General features: G+C 44.2%; 3 protein-coding genes across 3 annotated transcripts in view; all 3 read left to right on the top strand.

The window, feature by feature from the left end:
* The window catches only part of LOC101844705 (transient receptor potential cation channel subfamily M member 1), a 37,634-nt gene extending 28,767 nt beyond the window's left edge, over positions 1–8,867 (top strand). The window contains exons 13-16 of the mRNA XM_040730885.1: positions 1,199–1,427; positions 5,952–6,074; positions 6,475–6,606; positions 8,541–8,867. Of these exons, the coding sequence (XP_040586819.1) occupies positions 1,199–1,427; positions 5,952–6,074; positions 6,475–6,606; positions 8,541–8,732 (676 nt within the window). The 3' untranslated portion in view covers positions 8,733–8,867. The remainder of the gene's footprint in view (positions 1–1,198; positions 1,428–5,951; positions 6,075–6,474; positions 6,607–8,540) is intronic.
* Positions 8,868–11,209: 2,342 nt separating this feature from the next.
* LOC121134177 (transient receptor potential cation channel subfamily M member 1-like) lies at positions 11,210–18,754 on the top strand. The gene is made up of 5 exons (XM_040731974.1): positions 11,210–11,455; positions 13,795–13,987; positions 15,441–15,461; positions 16,662–16,806; positions 18,077–18,754. Exons 1-5 carry the CDS (start codon positions 11,210–11,212, stop codon positions 18,333–18,335), a joined length of 864 nt encoding a protein of 287 aa, XP_040587908.1. The 3' UTR covers positions 18,336–18,754.
* Positions 18,755–18,842: 88 nt separating this feature from the next.
* LOC121133810 (transient receptor potential cation channel subfamily M member 1-like) lies at positions 18,843–19,563 on the top strand. The gene has a single exon (XM_040730908.1). It carries the CDS (start codon positions 18,867–18,869, stop codon positions 19,137–19,139), a length of 273 nt encoding a protein of 90 aa, XP_040586842.1. The 5' UTR covers positions 18,843–18,866; the 3' UTR covers positions 19,140–19,563.
* Positions 19,564–20,369: the final 806 nt, after the last annotated feature.

Raw genomic sequence — 20,369 nt, 5'->3', positions numbered from 1 at the left:
TGTGTGATGCCACTTGAATGCCTGGTGTCCAGTTCCCTGGATCTGGAGTGACAGGTAGTTGTGAGGCACCATGTGGGTGGTGGGAGCTGAACCCGGGTCCTAGAGGAAACTAATGCTCTTAGCCACTAAGCCATCTCTATCTCCAGAACCCAGGGGTTTTTAGAACAGAGATATTCTCACTACCTTGGGTGAGGCAGTCACTCCAGATGCAGTCTTGCCTTCTACAGCGTCCTCCCTCGGTGATGTGTCACCCTGCAGCCTAGGACCAGGACCAAGCAGAAAGTACTGTACACTGCAGGATCTTCCAGGGACAGGAATGGCCACTCTCCCACCTCCATCATCTTCATCTTCATAACTGCAGCAAAATATCCTATAAATGGAGAAACAAAACCAGAGGAGAATGATCACTATGTAGAGAATATTTTAAGCACATACCATGACAAGAAAGACAAAGGAACAGGAAATGGCTATAGCTGTCTTAAAATATTGGAATCAGGGTCATGAGAAAAAAAGGACAAACCATGTTCAAACTTCATCTGTGTCACTTTGTCCACGCCTTGACTCTTGTACTTGCCCTGCCATTAGCAACCTCTGCTCTGCTCTGGGCCCTGTGAGCACTACACTTGTCTCACTGCACTGAGCATGTTGAATTATCTTGTGATCAATGCCTTATTGAAGCCTTACACAACACATGAAAAGCACATTTTAGCTGGGCGGTGGTGGCACACACCCTTAATTCCAGCATTTGGGAGGCAGAGGTGGGCCGATCTCTGTGAGTTCGAGGCCAGCCTGGTCTGCAAAGCTACACAGAGAAACCCTGTCTCGAACCACCCCCCAAAAAGAAAAGCACATGTTTTAAATGTTTGACTTATACGAAACACAAGGGCATGGCCAGCACCCTCATTTAAAATCAGAATCTAGCCAACACCCACAAGTCGTCCTGGTGCACCGCCAGCCCCACTTGCAAGCCCACGAGTCCTGTCTCTTCTGTGTGCCCCTTTGTCCTTTGACTTTGTCTCCTCGGGGTCTGAGGGACACAGTTAAGCTCTGATTGCAGGAAGATCGTCTCTGATCAGTCACAGGGCTTGCTACTTGTTGCCGCCTCCCGTGTTGTGTGTCTTGTGGCTCCCCGAGCCCCCGTGGACACATGTGTTTAAGTACAAACGTTTCACGGCCACTGACGTCCTTGTCCCTCCAGAGATTTTGGGCAGCTTGCCGTGGAGCTGTTAGACCAGTCTTACAAGCATGACGAGCAGGTGGCCATGAAACTTCTGACGTACGAGCTCAGAAACTGGAGCAACTCAACCTGCCTCAAGCTGGCTGTGGCAGCCAAGCACCGGGACTTCATCGCTCACACGTGCAGCCAGATGCTGCTCACTGACATGTGGATGGGAAGGCTTCGAATGAGGAAGAACCCTGGCCTGAAGGTGGGCATGATGCAGTCATCAGGCTGGGGTCACTGAGATGGGGCAGCAGGCTGAGCTCAGTACCTGTAGCTTGATTCCATCTACAGCGGCCCCTGATGCACAGACGGTCCCTTTCTCTGCTTCAGTTATCCCCATCGTCCACAGCCTGAAAACGTTAAATGGAAAATTCAAGAAATAATCGATTCAGAAGGTTCTTTTGTTTGCTTGTTTGTTTGTTTGGGGGATCAAGGGCCTGATGTAGACTAGATGAAGACTCTGCCACTGAGCTTTGCCCTAATCCTCTTGTTTAGGTTGTAAGTTGTGTATTGTCCTGTAGCATGATGAAGTGCCACATGATCTCATTCTACCCGCCCCCCAAAACCCCATAAATCATCTGCTTGTGCAGCATATTCACAATGTATGCTGCACCTACCCACTAGTCACCTAGTAGATATCTTGGTTACCATATCTGCTGTCACAACATCCCAGTGCTTTTATTCAAGTAACCCAGAAGTTCCTTATTAACAGCCCCAAAGAAGAGAGTGGTGATGCTCAGGAGACTGACAGCAGGGTGTAAAATGTATGGTCCACTGACTTTGCCACTAGGTGGCAATGCTGCAGGCGTATAGATAGCACCCAGAGTTCATGGAGGCCAGCACCACGGAGGTCTGCATCAGCACCAAGGAGGTCTGCCTCGGGCATCTGCTGGTGCTTAAGAGAGATAAGGGGGAGCACTGAGCAGTCCACACAGGAGACACTACAGTAGTTCTGGATTTACAGGTGAGGAACTTGAAGCTTGGTGATTAAGGTGTCCAGAGTCTGAGGTGGCCGGTATGGGACAGGACCAGAGCTGAGGTGGCCAGACGCTCCAGCTCCAGTATAGCCAGCATGCTTTAGTTCAGAGCTCTTTGTCACAATCTGTGTTTTTAGCTGGGGCCCACCATGACTGAGCATGCTCTCAGACAGGTCACAATTACTACTGAAGCACAGACCTGGGGGCTGGAGATGGCTCAATGGTTAAAATCACTCAATGCTCTTGCAGAGGATCAAGATTCAATTCCCAGCACCCCCACAGTGGTTAACACCTGTCCATAACTCCAGTTCCAGGAGAGCCAGTGTTCTCTCTGGCCTCCTCAGTCATTGCATGCACACGATACACAGACATACATGCAGACAAAATGCCCATATGCATAAAAATAAACTAATCTTAAAAAATCAAAACACAGATCTTCCCTTTGCTTCTATAGTACTTTAACTAACAACATCTCTCCCTTACACATGGCTTATGAGAGAACATGGAACAATGAAAATGTCTGAAGAGTTTGAGTCAGTTAACCAACTCCCATTTTGTTTGACTGGAAATCCAACTATCTATTGATTATATTATATTGATTTTTATGGGCTCTCTATGAAGATAGAGGCAAAATAGTGCAGGTTCACTAGACCTTATCTGAAATGTCTCGGGCCAGAAGTGTTTTCAATTTCTTTTTAGGTCTGCGATATAATAAGCTATTTGGTGCTTAAGTGGAAGTGCAAACTTAATTGTTTTACATTCCCTCTATGTCTTCAGCCTGTGCATTAACTTTACTGAGTGTTTCCAGGGTGCCTGCATTTTGACTATGGCGTATTGCATTAAGTCAGGTGGGGAATTTCCCGCTTATGGCACTGTGTTGGGTTCAGATTATGGAGTACTTAAGATTTCAGGTTGGTACTAGCCCTATATGGCATAGTGACTAGCGGAAGAGGTCCCACCTCTTACAAATACAGATGTTCTGCCTAGCTATCCAGTTCTACACCACGCACAGATTTGTTACATCAATATTGCAGATAGTCTTGGATATCAACAAATACAGTTTGTTTTCAGAATGCCAAGATCAAAGAGATCTCAAAGGCAATAAAGAAAACAGGTCAGGTGTGATGAGGCGAGTGTTGGATTGGTATCACACTTCATCAGGAACATGGAAACCTAGAAGGCAGCAGAAAAACAAGCAAGGCCTTCGTCTTCATAGTTTTGGTTGGAAAAACATTTAGAATCTGGATTTTTTTTTACCTGATACAGCTTTTTTAAATATATGAGGAAAGCCAGGGTTGTAGCTCATTTGTTTAGCTTGCATGAGGCCCTGGGCTCAATCCTGGCATGGCAACAGAATAAAAAGTAAAATGCTCAAGGAAAGCAAATTAATCAAAAACAGGCAAAGAAGCAAGCCAGGACTGGTGGTGTGTGCCTGTGATCCTGGCTACATGGGAGGCTGAGAAGAAAAGATTGCAAGTTTAAGCTAGCCTGATCTGCAGAGTGAGTTTGGGCCAACCTGAACAATTTAAGGAGAGTCTGCCTCAAATAAAATGTAAAAACAGGACAAGAATACAGCTTAGTGGTAGAGCCCTTGCCTGGGGTGTATGTGGTCCTGGGTTTAATCCCAAGAACTGCAAAAATAAATACAAAATAAACCAGACAAACACTGAAACTGTGCTTTAAACATATTTATTCCAAAAAATTAACAGAATAAATAAGCCCCTGTGTTTTACAAGCCCCCATTTGGAATCCACACAACTGAATGTGAGGCAATTAGACTGCATAATTACAGAGGTTTGTGAAAGAAAGATGTACTCAGGAAGAAGGGCACACGAGGGATGTTTCAGCCAGTCAAGCGCTTAACCTTGCAAGCATGAATACCTAAGCTGATTTCCTAGGACCCACATTAAAAATGAAAATCAGACATGTACCTGGAGCTTGCTGGCCATGCAGGATACTTTAATTGGTGATTTCCAGGCTTGTGAGAAACCCTGTATCAAAAAGCAAAACAAACTAAGTAGGTCCTCTGGCTCCCACATATGCTCATACACCATACACATGTGCACCTGCACGTGCACACACACACACACACACACACACACACAGAGACAGAGAGACAGACACACACACAGAGAGAGAGAGACAGAGACAGACAGACACACACACACACACAGATACACAGAGACAGAGACAGACACACACACACACACACACACACACACACGCACACATGGGGGGGGCAGTTGGGACTAATAGGTTGAACGAATGACTAAGAAGTCCCCAAGTGTTGGGGTTGCAGGATCAGGGAAGCAAACACTGTTGATAATCCTTAACAAGAAAACAGATGGGAAATCTACATTTCAGGAAAAAATTAAAGCTACACACAAAAGCTTCAGGTTTGATCAGAATTAAAACCTGGAACATTTTTAGCAATCAGCGTTGCCTAGTGAAGCATTGATAGGACAGCTGTGGCTCCATCTGTGGGCCAGGCTTCAGGTCATCCTCTGGGCCCAGCTCAGCCCTTCCTCTGTGAGCCTTCCAAGTCTAAGAACACATTTCTCCTCACACTGAAGTATTTTACATCAAACAGAGGTGTTATTGTAGTTCATTAGATTTTAATTTACCTATGTACCTGCTTTGTTTGTGTGGTTTGTTTTAATGGTGTTGGGATCTAGTGCAGGGAGGAATCCATGCAGACAAGAATTCCAGCTGAGTGTCCACCTGGACTTACCTGTGTGGGGATTTAATGTTTAAACGTTGTTTTTAAAGTCTGGATTATGCACAGCATTGCTTGTCATTTCTCTTGGGAAAACATTATCAGTGGATATTCTCAAACTTTTCACGATCTGCGATTCTACCAAAGTATCCAGCACATAAAAGCACAGATCATCAGGGTGGGAGTAAAGACAACCCAGGCTCCTAGGTGACTGATAGTGCGGCCAGTCCAATCTTACAGCTTCAACAGTACAGTCATCCCTCCCCTCCCAGGATTTCATGTTCTTGAAATAACCAAACACACACCAAAACCCATTTAAGGGCTTTCAAAATGACTGGGTGGGCAAAGGTGCCTGCTGCCATGCTGGCCAACCTGGGTTCAATCCCTGAGACCCACATGGTTGAAGGAAAGAACCAACTCTTGCAAGTTGTGCTCTGATAGCTACAAACTCACTGTGACACATGACATGAACACCCTAGCCATGTCATTTTTTTAAAAAAAATTAATACTTACAAGTATATCTAAACTGAATGCACATCAACTGTCCTTTTGGTCTTTACTCCCTAAACTATAGAGTAGAACCGCTTTTAACCCAGCCGTGTAGACAAAGGCAAAGCATGTGGGAGGACGCGTGTGTCAAATACTGTGTCACTTGATGACCACAAGTGCCACAGGTTTGGGTATCTAAGGTTGTTGAATCAGTAAAGCACACCTCTGGGTCAACCGTGAGAGCGTATCCAGGGAGGATTAACTAAGGGCAAAATGTGTACAGCACCGGTCCACAGGCTACAAACGGATGAAATAAAGGGGGAAATAAAGGGAGAAAGTCCCAAGTTCAGGCTCAGGCCCACCCCTCTCTGCCAGGATGGGAGCTGCTTCACCCTCCCCTCCCCACTATGATGATTTAAAACAAGTCTTTCCCCCCATAACTTGTTTTCTTAGGTATTTCATCCCAACACAAAGAAAGTAGGACAGGGACAAGATTTTCCTTGGATCACCAGAGCTTAAAAATGGATTTGTTCCTCATCACCCCTAGGTCATCATGGGGATCCTTCTTCCACCCACCATCCTGTTTTTGGAATTCCGAACATATGATGACTTCTCATATCAAACATCTAAGGAGAATGAGGACGGCAAAGAAAAAGAAGAGGAGAATGTGGTCAGTGGCGTCCAAGAGGGTCACGTGGCTCTCATTTTCAGTGTTCAGATCTGTTCTGCCATGGACTTAGAAAACTTGCTAACAGGGCACTTGGAGAATTTTCCCTTGTTAAGGCCGCTTTGTGCTGGAAATAGGCTATTTCCTACCTGTAGTGTTCCTGACATGTCCTGGGGATGGATGGCATATTCCCACCTTCAGACTGCCTGCTACCAGCTAGGGGTAGCCTGTTTGCACCTGCAGACTGCCTGCTATGTGCTGGGCATGGCCTGCTCACAGCTGCAGACTGCCTGCCATGAGCTGGGCATGGCCTATTCCCACCTGCAGACTGCTTGCCATGCATGAGCTAGGGATGGCCTGCTCACACCTCAGACTGCCTGCCATGTGCTGTGCTATTTTCCAGGATGCAAATGCAGATGCTGGCTCGAGGAAGGGGGATGAGGAGAATGAGCACAGAAAGCAGAGGAGCATTCCCATTGGAACAAAGATCTGTGAATTCTATAACGCGCCCATTGTCAAGTTCTGGTTTTACACAGTAAGACTCTCCCCGATGATTGTCCTTGGTCATGTGGGGAACACTGAACTGCACCAGAATCAAGAAAACTTTGAAGGTTTTTTTTTTTTTTTGGTTTTTCGAGACAGGGTTTCTCTGTAGCTTTGGAGGCTGTCCTGGAACTCACTTTGTAGACCAGGCTGGCCTCGAACTCACAGAGATCCGCCTGCCTCTGCCTCCCGAGTGCTGGGATTAAAGGCGTGCGCCACCAACGCTCGGCAAGAAAACTTTGAAGGTTTTAAAAAGTGTCCAAAGGCTCATTAAGATAAAAATGAGTCATAAATCAAAACTAGGACTAATTGAGAGCTTTAATTTGGATCCCAATGCATTGTCATACATATTTTATATACACAGGAGTACTGGCCATCCTAGCCCCACATGACCACATCATAAAGCAAAATATTTCCTTAAGGGAAAGGATTATTAAAATGCTTTTGATAATTGAAGAAAGATAATTTTTGTTTGGCTTTAAAATAAGCAAAAAATGGGAGCAGGAGAGATGGCTCAGCAATTAAGAGCTCTGTATACCCTTCCAGAGGTCCTGGGTTCAATTCCCAGCATCACATGGTGGTTCACAACCATTTGTAACTCCAGTTCCAGGGAATCCAACACCCTCTTTGGTTTCCTCAGGCACATGGTACCCAGACATACACATAGATATTTTAAAAATAAATGTAAAAATGTTTTAAAATAAAAATGGTTAGTGAATTTAAGAGTCAACTCACAGATCCCATTTTTTCCCACTAAAATGACATGGTTATTAAAAGGATATAGCTGTTACTTAGCCCCCAGCCACCAACTGATCAACTTATAAAGAGAAAGGGGTTTCTTCCATTCATAGTTTTGGTGTTTCAGTCCATAGTCAGTCAGCCCTGGTGCTTTTGGACCTGGGCTAAGGTAACACATCACAGCTGGGAGTCTGTGACGAAGCAGAGCCCCACTTCTCACAGACAGGAGGCAAAAAGGAAGCAGAAGGAAGAGACTAGAGTCCCAGCATTACCTTCCAAGGCCCACACCCACTGACATCCTACAGTTCTTAAAGGCTGCACCACAGGCTGGAAACACGTGGGCCAATGGGAGCATTTCCAATAGAAACAATAGCAAGGTTGAACCCAGGCCATAAACACACTTAGAAGGGCAACAAAGACTTCCTTCTCTAAAGTCCTCACCAATCAGATGTGCTGGGCACTAGCGGGTCATTCTCCAGCCTAGGGGCTCTACTCCTCTGAGAATGTGGAGGCAAGAGCAGGACAGGACACAAGAACAGATTGGAGCACCCTGTAGAAGGAACAGGCCTACCTATGTGTCACCCTAGGGTTGTTCCCAGGAGTACCATAGCTTGGGCACAATGCCAACTGCAGAGAACCTCCTTCCAGCCATTCTCTTTCCCCACATGCCTCACCCCTCCCCCACCCTAATTCTACCCCTTTCCTTGTCAAGAAGATAATTTGTTATGGCCACCGAAAATCACAAACCTGTTGCGGGAAAGTGAATGGGCTCTTAGGCCAATACCATGAGCCTCAGAAGATGTCTCACCCACACGTTCTCTCTTCTAAATTCTAAGTGGACCATCTACGATGGGAGCTTTAAGAATGAGCTGTGTGAGGCAGGAAGGCTAAGTCACCTTTACCATTTTTCCCAGAATGTAGAAGACACCAGCAAATTACCGAAAGGTCCCTTGTATATTAACGCTTCTTGCAACCTCCGTAACAAAGGTATGGCAGAATATGGACTGCCGGGGCCTGTTTTGCACTGAAGTTGTAGAACACCCCCGACCTACCTCAGCTTTTGCACTGGCGATGTGCAGGGAGGAAGGGTGCCCGCGAAGCAGGCCAGGCTATGGGAAGAAAAGAATCATTGTAGACGAAGCATTGAATGTTGTCTCTGACACACCACTGCTGGCTTTTCTTCTTCAGATCTCCTACTTGGGCTACCTGCTGCTGTTTAACTATGTTATCCTGGTGCGGATGGATGGATGGCCCTCCCCTCAAGAGTGGGTTGTCATATCCTACATCGTGAGCCTGGCATTAGAGAAAATCCGAGAGGTGATTATCGAAAAGGCTGATCCTGCCCCATTAACTGCGGAGTTCAACTTCAGATTTTACTAATGCAGGGTTTTGTGCAGATGATGGCTGCCTAGGACCCTCCCTCTGAGGTATCACCATCCGGAGTCACTATCTTCGCTTGTTTCAGATGCACACACCTCCTCCCTCTGACTGACTTTGAACTCACAGTTCACAACACAAAGCGCCATAAATGGCACTTGATAATAAAAAATAGGCTTGAGCATATAGCAAATGCAGTCAGCTACTTGAGAGAGGAAGTACAAGTAGGCACAAATTTCAGCTGTCTTCTGGGAGCTGAGATTAAAAAACTGGGGGGACATACGAGACGGAAACATTTTAAAGCGCGCGCGCGTGCGTGCGTGTGTGTGTGTGTGTGTGTGTGTGTGTGTGTTTATGTGAGTATTTGTGCGCGTCTGTGCACCTATTCATGTGGGTACACTTGCCCCTGCTGGTGCAGGTTGGCTTCATTCCTTCATTTTCTCTACCTTCATGTTTGAAGTAGGGTCTCTTAATGATCCTGAAATTCTGTTTTGGCTAAACTGGCTCTGGCTGGTGAGAAAGTCGGGATTCGTCTGTCTCTGCGACCCTCTCACTGCCCCTGGCCACAGTGTTGGGCTCACAGGTACACACCACCATGTGCATATTTTATGTGAGTTCCAGACGTCTAAACTCAGGGCGCTAATGCTTGTCGGAGGGGCACTTCACTCGGGGTTTGCATCACACGGTGCACCTGCACAGCTGGTCTCTTACCCCAGAGGACCATGGGAGAGGAGTTCTTGGTGAGAGGCAACAAGGGAAGGAGGGCAGAGGAGATGAAAGGGGTGTGGCTTCAGAAAAAGGCTGCTCTCTATGTAATCTCATAGGTGACCCACCCTGGAAGGAGGGGGAGGAGCTTCGTACCCACATCAGTGTTTGGCACCCAGCACAGCGGTGACTCCAATTACCCAAGGGCAGGCCTCCCAGAAAGAGGCTGGTGTGGGCCTCACGGCAGAACCTGCAGCAAATGGGTGGCCAGCCCACCTGGTGAGAGGCTCCGGGGAACCTGGGGCAGAGCCCAAAGCATCTGCTGCAAACAGAGGGCCCCAGATTTTAAAATATGTGCTGAAAAAGAACAGGCACGCTCTCACACACGGCACACATCACCGAGGTCTTTATTTAAAATGGAAAGCCAAGAGGCAGTTTCACAGGCAGCCAAGGAAATGCTACCTAGGATGGGCTGTCACCCACAAACCTGAAACCACTAAATTTGCTCATAAACAGCAAGTTTTTCATCCAGACAGAACATGAACTTACAGTGGAGAAGGATTGCTGACCTTTACCCAATGGACACAGAACCAATACCGCTATTTTGTAATTACTATTGACCTCATTCAGTAGAGTAAGTTTAGCATCCTCAGTCAAGTGACAACTGAGCAATCAAGAGTGCTGTGAATTCACTCTACAGCCCACCCTCTTCTATGACTCCTATTGCTTCTCTAGCTGGGCTCCGTTAGATTTCTGTTGCTGTTACATCCAGGACTTCCCAAGAGGCCTGTCTTACCTTTATGTACTGTGTATCATGGGGGGAAACACATGTAGGGGTCAGAGGACAATTTGGGGGAGCCAGTCTTGTTCCTTTACCTTTATGTGGGTCCCAGGTGTCAAACTTGTATGGCAGACTGGTATGGCAGGTGCCTTAACCCATTGAGCCATGTTGCTGACCCTCTGTCGAGATCTGGATCCTGCTGATAATTATAGGGGACTGGGGATCAGCCAGTACACACAGCTTGCTGAGACACTGAGTCCTTCTGTATTCGTCGATAGACTGTCAATACCTCCACTGTCCCTCAGATCCTGGGATCTACCCATGACTTTCAGAGCTGAAGGGGGTACCCTGGCACGGGGACCTTGCCCTGTGGTGCCTCCACAGTGCCTGTCAGGACTGTAAGTGCATGGCTGTGCATACTGCTGGCTGAATAGTTTGCACTTTACTCGGGGGACGTGTCCTTTTAGTTAGTGGTGATGCAAAAGGATAATATCCCAAGCAGGAGGAAAAATATGGTTCAACTTTCCCTGCTTGTCTTGTCTAACTTGAAAAGGAATTTTGGCAAGTCTGTTCCCCAGCCCTATCCAGCCGTCTCCACCAGGTGGGTCGTCCCTCTGTGGTAACAGAGAACTTGTTCCTGCTCTAGACTTTTCCTCTTTTACAGTTCTGGAATGTGAGCCAACAGGCATGAGTCCAGATAATTAAAAAGGGAATCAAAAGGCAGCTGCTCTAATTACACCCAGAAGGAGACAATTTGGAAGGCATTTCCTGAGTCCATGAAACCCCTGAACCCAAGAAAACAGAGGATTCCATGGAATTTCTCCCTCTAGATAGACCCTCTGCCCCAAAACTTCATGTGCAGAGATCTTGAGCCACAAAGGGCCCAGATGCCCTGGAATGCCCCAGCCTTCTTATCTTTTCTAGATACTAATGAAGATGAGGTTTCTGGGACCCTCTCAGCTTACAGCTCTTTGGGGTTTACTTCCAGATCCTCATGTCGGAACCAGGCAAACTCAGCCAGAAAATCAAAGTGTGGCTGCAGGAGTACTGGAACATCACGGACCTTGTGGCCATTTCTATGTTCATGGTCGGAGCAATCCTTCGCCTCCAGAACCAGCCATATATGGGCTACGGCCGGGTCATCTACTGCGTGGACATCATTCTTTGGTACATCCGAGTGTTAGACATCTTTGGTGTCAACAAATACCTTGGTCCCTACGTGATGATGATTGGAAAGATGGTTAGTAACAACTCCCCATGAGTAACCAGATAGTTTGGCTGGCATTAGAACACTGAACCAGGCTTGGGTGTGGCTTCCTTTGATTTCATTTGGTTTTTCCTTTGCAGCTGGATTTACATGTACAGTTGTCCTATGTGTTGACATCTTAGTAAATTCCAACAGGAAACCATGAGTTGAAGATTCCTAAAAACACACCCTTATTTATCCCTCACTGAGTACCAGGGGCTCAATACATGCCATATCCCTTCTTCCATATCACATTTAACTGTAGTGTGATCAACTGCAAATTTGTTCTGATTCTGTACTGATTATATTTTGATAGTAAGAGAAAAGAAACATCCTCCACTTTTCTAATAATTTGCTTTGCTGTCCCAGGACATAAGACCAGCCTTGGATGTAGTAAGGGTTCAGTAGCAGAGGGCTGGAGAGATGGCTCAGAGGTTAAGAGCACTGCTGCTCTGCCAGCAGACCTGGTGGCTCACAAACATCTGTAACTACAGTACCAGGGGATCCAATACCCTCTTCTGGCTTCTGAATGCATTGTATGCACATATTGTACACACATACATACAAGCAAAATGCCCACATGCATAAAATATAACATTTAAAATTTTTTAAAAATAATGCAGCCACAATAGTTGTATCTCAATATACTAGTTCTACATCTTGGGGGCGGGAATCATCATAGAATTTCTTCACATTAGGGTATGGATTTCATGTGTTATGAAGTTCCATCCATTTCAGAATGCTTTTGTAGTCAAATTCAGATTGGTAACTTCCTAGCCTTTGGCAGAAGCCAGTGATAATGGGGCCCAAGGCTGGCCCCTACCTGCAATCCAACAGACTTTGGTTCATGTGCTCTGACCTAGGGTGGTTGATGTATGTTCTTTGTGTGATTAGTTTGAGACACATCCATGGGGACACTTATTTCAGAGAGGCCACAGAATATGAGACTAACCACGACCTAGCAAGTTGTCCTTACATTACTAAAATGGTTTTGTGTTAGGACTAGTCTCAGGACAAAGGTGAACTAAGTTGTGCAATAATTGAGCAATAAGATAATAGAACAATAATTATCAGCTAAAATGCTTCAATAGAGTCAGTGCATTTGAGTTACAGGACATATGGTTTAGCTAATTCCAGTAAGGCCCCTCATACTCAGGGGTATTCAAAATTAGAAATTATAGGAGCTAGAGAGACAGACAGCTCAATGAATAAGGCACTGACTATTTTTCCAGAGTACCCAAGTTCATTCAGTTCCCAGAGCCATATGTTGATCACAACTGTATGTAACTCCAGTCCCAAGTGATCTGACATCTTCTGTAGTCACTGCATACATGTGGTCGAGACAAACTTGTAGGCAAAGCACACATACACATAAAAAAGGATTTTGTTTAAATTGGGGGTTGCAGTAGTTCAGCTCCTGCCTAGAAGCCCTGGTTCAATCATTAGCACCCCATAAACGGGGGGGGGGGAGATACAGGAGTTATATCTGTCTAGCATATGGAGTGCTGACCACTCAGCATCCATGTAATGAATAGAGATTAGTTTACCTTCATAATTCTTCCAAGAAGAATCCTCTCTTACTGCTGTTCCTAGAAACTCCCATGTTTTCTGATGAGGCCTCTGTTTCTATATTCACTTTTCATTTGTAAGGCAGGGTCTTATTACATAGCCTTGACTGGACTAGCAATCAATTATGTAGATCATGCTGGCCTCAAATTCACAGGACAACCCATGCCTCTACCTCCCAAATGCTGGTATTGAAGATGTGTACCACCATGGCCAGCCCTTTCCCTATGTAATTGCCAGAAGAACATCAGTGTGTAGGTGTGTCAATTAGCTTTTTGTCATCACAGTAAAATCCAACCTAAAAAAGAAAATGCCTGTTACAGATCACAGTCATGGTTGGCTGAGCCTGTTGCTTTGAGTGTGTGTCAGGGAAGCACCTCTTGGTAACAGTACATGTTGGAGCAACCATGCCTACAGCAGAAGCAAGGAGGAAAGAGAAAGGAAGGAGTTGGGGTATTCTAGATGCAAACTAGAAAAATGTGATTCAAAAGCCTTCAGTAAGGGACATTCTAGCACTGAACTAGAGCAATGGGCAGCAATAAAAGTATCAAGTAAGATCCCGGGCAGATGAAGGCAGTCGGGTTCTAGAATAAGACACATGCTTTACATGGAGGTATAAAAAGCTACCAGCCTGTGAATGAGAGGGCAGGATGCATTTTTTATCATAATTAAAATGACATCTTTGGAGAGCACAATGGCATGAGCCAACATGAACTTGAACTTGGCCCACTAGTCAATACTGTAAGACACGTGTTCTTCCTACTCAGATGATTGACATGCTGTACTTTGTGGTCATCATGCTGGTTGTGTTGATGAGTTTTGGAGTAGCTCGCCAAGCCATCTTGCACCCAGAGGAGAAGCCTTCTTGGAAACTGGCCAGAAACATCTTCTACATGCCCTACTGGATGATCTACGGAGAGGTGTTTGCAGACCAGATAGACCGTAAGACTAGAATTCATAGTAAGATTCTCTTCCCTGCTTCCAGGGCAGATGATCAGTTCCAAGTTAATGGAAGAGCACTCATTAATTTGGAAGTAAAGTATTTTTCATTCTGCCACAGGCACTGAATTGTTTTATGAAAAAAAATACAGACTGAAGTGTAGATGTTGAGGTGTCAGCTGTTTATCTCTAAAACTCTAAAATTCTGAGTCTCACTTCCCTTGTGCTGTTGGACATTACAACACACAATGTAGCCCCAGTACACTAATTTGTCTTCAACTCTACATAGCATTGTGCCTTGCTCTTATTTGACCCTTCCCAGTATCCTCCCTGTCCCTTATTCCCCTCTTTTATTGTCCCCTTCCTCCCATCAAATAGCCCCATTTCTGCTTTGGTATTACATAGGTGTGTGTATTTAACATGTATGCATATATATTTAATCTGGACTCTACATAAGAGAGAAAACATATTCTATCTTCCTCATTGCCCTTCTTGCTCCCCTCCTCTTATGTCATGAAGATGGGGTGAAGGATGGTCTATAGATTGCCATTCTCTAGACTCAATACAGCTCTTACAATCAACATCTCACAACTGCAGTTACTTGCATGGGGATCACACCAGACCAGGACCACCAACAAGTCCAGGAAATGGGAGGCATTCACAGTGCCCTACCCTTTACCTCTGAACTATTGGCTATCAATAGACTCTTGGAAGCGGGGTGGGAAAAATCATCGTCTGTAGTTATGTTCTCTGCTGAGCCCACAAGACTCCAAAGATAAACTCCAAACGAGTGGGCACACTGGTGGTGCTGATTAATTTATGTGGGTCATAAAATGAATGAAAAAATAGGAGAGAGAGATTTGGGAGGAGGGAAGATTGACAGGGGAAATAGGAAGGTAGGAATAAAAGTTGGTACACTTTGTAGACAAGTGAGAAATTAGTTTTAAACCAAATTTAATGAAACACATATATTTAAAGCAAGCAAACAGAAGCTTCTGGACCACAGACACAGCTGTGGTATTTTTATTGTTCAGGCTTTTAATCACACTGGTTAATGAGAGACGACAACAAACTGTGCTTTTTAAGTAACAGCGTTAAGTGCAGGATTCCAGCTCCTCATCCGACCGCCCCACCATACCTTTGCATCTATTTGTGCCGCTGAGGTGTTCCAGGCATGACACAGAGAATGCTTGATCGTCACACTGGGAAGTTCAAAGGATCATCTGCAGCAGCAGCTTGTCTTTGCAGTGCTTACAGACGCATGGCTAGATGAATATTGATGAGATCTGTTTCTCAGAATTGATAATAGATCCATTTATTCTAAGTAGGCTTGAGTCTTTGCATGTCTTAGCAGAGAGATTCTTGTGTTGGTAAATTGTTTTATGTTCCTCTCACTCATCTTCTTGTCTTCTTTCCTCCCCTCCTGGGACAACTGAAAAACAAACCACACTCCTCATATCCAATGACTGTCTAGTGTACGCCATGGAAATTAACCGTAAGTTCACATGGAATTGGTGGGGTATTTTGTGAAGGGTTTTATTATGTTATCTTTTTCCTCAGCTGATTACTAATACTCTTATCCTATTTTTAAATACCTCTTCAATTTTCTGAAGCCAGTACTCTTTTAGACTGCAAACAAAAAGTAAGCAGACCATAAATTCCACGTTGGGATCATCCTATTTTCCCTGCTTTGGGAAATAGGTCTCTTTAATGAACAGAAGGGAAAGGATTCATTTTCAAACATAATTCCATAGTTGATCTGAGAGGGTGGCAGGGACCTCTACCCCACACCTGAAATCGAAAGTGTTTCCAGAGTTAATGTACAATAAAAGCAAGAAAATCACAAGAAGACAGCATAAACTAATAGTAAACTATTAAAAGACAGAATAAGATTCTGGTAGACAACATAGGAAGATACAATAATGGTAAATCAGAAATGGTTTAATTATCATTAAGAACTGATTTTATATACATATGTTTGGTATAGCTCAGTTGTAGAACACCTGCCTAGCATGTACAAGGCCCTGTGTTCATTTTCCCCAGTACTACCAAACAAACGAACATATTTTCTAAATGGGGTGAAGGGGTGCGGTGACAAGAAAATGGAAATGTTTGCAAATGGAACAAGCTGGATATAGCTATCTCAGAGTAAAAATATAAATTTTATTATCTTCATTATGTAATTTGATATTTTTGCTTAGAAAATTATTGCTTATGAAATACAAAAGTCCAATTAAGTCAAGTGTGTATGTGGGGGGGGTGCATAACTGTAATCCCAGCACTGGAGGCCAGATGATCTCAAGTTTATAAGCCAACCTGGGCTACATAGTAAGACTGTCTCAAACAACATTGGGCTGGGGAGATGGCTCAATGGGTAAAGTGCTTGCTGTGAAAGCATGAGGACCCGGGTTCTAGTCCCTAGAACCCGTGTGAAAAAAACAAGTTGCAGCCACTCATACTGGACTGGAAGATCTATGGGGCTTACTGGCTCTAGTGTAACCAAAATAGCACTCTGTGGGTCCAGAGAGAGAAACTTTACCTCAAAAAAATAAGATGAAGAACACCTGGCCTCTACATACAGATGTGTATGCACAGCACATACACCCCCAAAAATATCATTTAAAACACATGTAATAGACATTTATCCTTTGTTACATATACAAAACAAGCCACCCCAAACAAACTTTTCTTTCAGCTCCTTGTGGTGAAAATCTCTATGATGAGGAAGGCAAGCGGCTCCCTCCCTGTATCCCTGGTGCCTGGCTCACCCCTGCCCTCATGGCCTGTTATCTCCTGGTGGCCAACATCCTTCTGGTCAACCTACTGATTGCTGTTTTCAAGTAAGTATCATGACAAAGTGTGACAGCGGCCTTGTGGCTGTTGTTCATTGCTCTGCAGATCTCTAACTCAGGGTCAGAAAGGTGTGCTGATACCTGCCTATGCGTTCAGAGAAATTTACTAAAGCTTTTACAAATGGATAGGGTTTTAGCAGTCTTTTTGCTCAGCTTTAATCAGTCTTGATGTAGTCATATATCAATCGTCAGCACTTAAATATATTTAAATTTAATCTAGGCTAGTATTTTAACACTGGAGCACACATTTTAATCTAATGAAAATATTTGCTTAGGCAGAAGTCTCCTGAATGAGAGAAGATTTGAGAAAGTTGTGCTTTTCATTCACTACCAGAGACACACAAAATACTAACTTCATAAGCCATTGTGATTATTTTTATATATAAAACATCAAGTCGTATCAGTCAGAACAGTAGAGTGGCTTATGTTACTAAATCAAGTTTTAAATAAAACTGCTCACTTGACAAGCATTGAATATGTTGACAATACTTTTAAAAGTGTTGAAAACCCATATTTTAGATTCTAAGTTGGATTTGGGAAATAGAGGCAAGGTGATCAAGGAGTTCAAAGTCATCCTCAACCATTCAGCAAGTTCAAAACCAGCTTGGGCTACACAAGGCTCTGTCTCAAAAAAAAAAAAAAAGGAAAAACAAAAATCTGCTAAATTGAGAAATGTGAAGAAAAATTCTCCCTAGAATTGTAAAACCATACCGTGTAACAAGACAATGCTCCAGTTGAGACTTGAGAAAAGAGAAAACTATGATATCTAGGCAACAATGGGCTTTCTTAAAGTCACAGAGCTAACAGACAGTGCACTGACTGACTCCTGCTGGAAGATAACTACGACAAAAATTGCACTTGCCCACATCCAAAATAGTTTACCCTCAGCCAGATAAGCTCAATCCACAATCAGCTGCTCATTCACAAAGTACAAAAGTAGATCATCTAGTCATTTGAATTGGAAGTTTTAACTCTTCAAAGGACCTTTAAAATATGAAATAACACACTGAGCATATTTATCAGCAGAATTTGGTATGCATTTTTAAGAAAATGGTGTAAACCAAAATTCAACAAACTTGATATGTCCTTGAGCATAGATAATCCACACTGATGGATGAGGCAAAAATAAAAAAATCAAGGAATCTGCCTCAGTAGATTGTACTAAGTCCATCTCATGATGTATTTTCATTTAAATCCAAGTAACAGAAAACCCCGAAATTACAACAGAAAGTAACTGTAAAACTGTCTTCTTTTAAAGCAATACCTTCTTTGAAGTCAAGTCAATATCCAACCAAGTGTGGAAGTTCCAGAGATACCAACTGATCATGACATTCCATGACAGGCCGGTCTTGCCCCCACCCATGATCATTTTCAGCCACATCTATATCATCATTATGCGCCTCAGTGGTCGCTGCAGGAAGAAAAGAGAAGGGGACCAGGAGGAACGAGATCGTGGGCTGAGTACGTTGGGGATTCTTCATTTCTATTTGTGGGATAATTTCAAAAGAAGGTACTAAATAGACACTCCCATTGCAGCCTCACTAAAATACTGAGGTGTTTGAAAAACACCACAGATAGTTCAAGTGCTGAGTGTTTTAGAATGTTCCTTGTTTTCTGTGTATTCTAGCTTTGTTCACTTATATTGTAATCAATATTGGTAAAAAGTCAACTCATGGAGACCAGAGACTGAACATTCACAAAAGTCTTTTTTCAATGTACACTCCCATATGCTTCAAGACCCCTTTAAATGTATTCCATCTAAGGAGCTAATTGCTAAGAAAAGAAGCTACATAAGCCTGGCTGCTTGTGCAATAATGTGCAAAACGTTTTCTGGGAAACCCTTTTGCTTTCCAGACAGATGCAATTCACTTTTGTTTTTCATTAAAAAGTGATCCATTTTGCGCCCATAGCTTTTGGAATGCTGCGTGAGACAGACTTTCTTTTTATTTGGGGGGGGGCGTGGTAGCATGTGGAGTTAACAACTACTTGAAGTAATCAGGCAACTGCCTGTTCGTGGTGTAGAATCGAAGCTTAATCAAAGTCCGACTATGAAATTCTCAATGACACAGCTACAGCTAAAGCGATTCTTCTCAAGCGGTCCTCATGTGCCCTATACTTCTCCCCACACAGAGCTGTTCCTCAGTGAGGAGGAGCTGAAGAAACTGCATGAGTTTGAGGAGCAGTGCGTGCAGGAGCACTTCCGGGAAAAGGAGGATGAGCAGCAGTCATCTAGTGATGAGCGCATCCGGGTCACATGCGAGAGGTGTGCCAAGCTCTGCACTCCACTCTACGCGGGGTGTTCATTTCAAATCACTTGTTGAGTTTTTGGTTAAGGTTACATGTAGTTGCTCAAAGTTCTCCTGTGTTTTAAAAAGATCACCTTTCCCCCACCTTTGCAGTAGTGATGCAAACTGTATATAGGAACGGGGAAATAACATTCATTTCAAATAATCTGGCAGGGGGAAAAAAAAACACGTAGTTCCTCAAGTGGAGTGTTTACCTCAAACCCTGTTTCAGCTACAGGAAGCCATCATAAAATCCCTGCCTCTGGTGCGCGGTTCCCTTTGCCAAGCCAGTGGCCGAGGAGCCTGCGTATATGCATAGTTTCTGGCTATTTCGGTGAAGACCAGAGGGAAAGCGCCCACCTCTGGTATGGCATGAAGAGTGATATCTGGGAGGGCTAGAGTAAGCAGTGGGTGTCTGATTCCCTTAATCCTCCAAACTAGGCAGGATCTGTCCTGTAGACAGAGAATGGTTAACCACGGATGGGCTGATGCATGGGTGGGTGGGTGGATGGATGCATAAATAAACACATGAATCAATGAATGGCTTGATGAAGGAGGGTCGAGGAAGAACACAAAGCGAGGGGTGTGCTAGTCTGATGCATCTCTGCTCCCTAAACTGGAAATAGGTATCTGGCAAAGAAAGAGTAGGCAGGGACAACAAACGAGGTCTATGTTTTTTGAAATCAGAATTGTTGGGACCCTTATCGGTTAGGAAGAGCAATGTAAGCTTGTTCAGATCTTGCTAGTATGTTCTTGAGAATTTCACTAATTGTGGTTAGAAACAGATGTGGGAAACATGCCTAAGCAGGGTTTGGGCCATCCTATATTCTTGAGCACTTAGAGGTAGTTTTCTGATACAGATGCCAGTGTATACAGACTACACAAGCATGATGGGATTTAAAAAGCTTCTTCAGCCAGCCTCGACCAACGAGGCCCAACAAATGCTACAGAACTCATACACATTGTCAGGTCTCCCTGGAGCGTGCAAGGCTGTTGATTCTGCCCCAGCCCACACAACTAGATATGCCTCTGACATCTGGTCCCCAGCTCCTCCTGGACCATTCAACTGAGCCCAATCAGCTAGATTCAAATGTTACCCACACCAATTCTTGGCCTTGATGAAGTACATTTTCAATAAGACTTTGAAACACTCAATTGATGGTTTTACAGTAGTTGCTAAGCTTCTAAAACATACATTATTCATAACGTAGTGAAAATTTTCCATTTAGGAGTTAGACATTGACTTGGATGTCATTTCAGTCAGTC

This window comes from Mesocricetus auratus, unplaced genomic scaffold, assembly GCF_017639785.1.
Source record: "Mesocricetus auratus isolate SY011 unplaced genomic scaffold, BCM_Maur_2.0 Super-Scaffold_4256, whole genome shotgun sequence".
In the NCBI taxonomy this organism is placed as follows: Eukaryota; Metazoa; Chordata; class Mammalia; order Rodentia; family Cricetidae; genus Mesocricetus; species Mesocricetus auratus.
The sequence above is the reverse complement of the archived record's forward strand: the minus strand, read 5'-3'. Positions and strand labels throughout refer to the sequence as shown.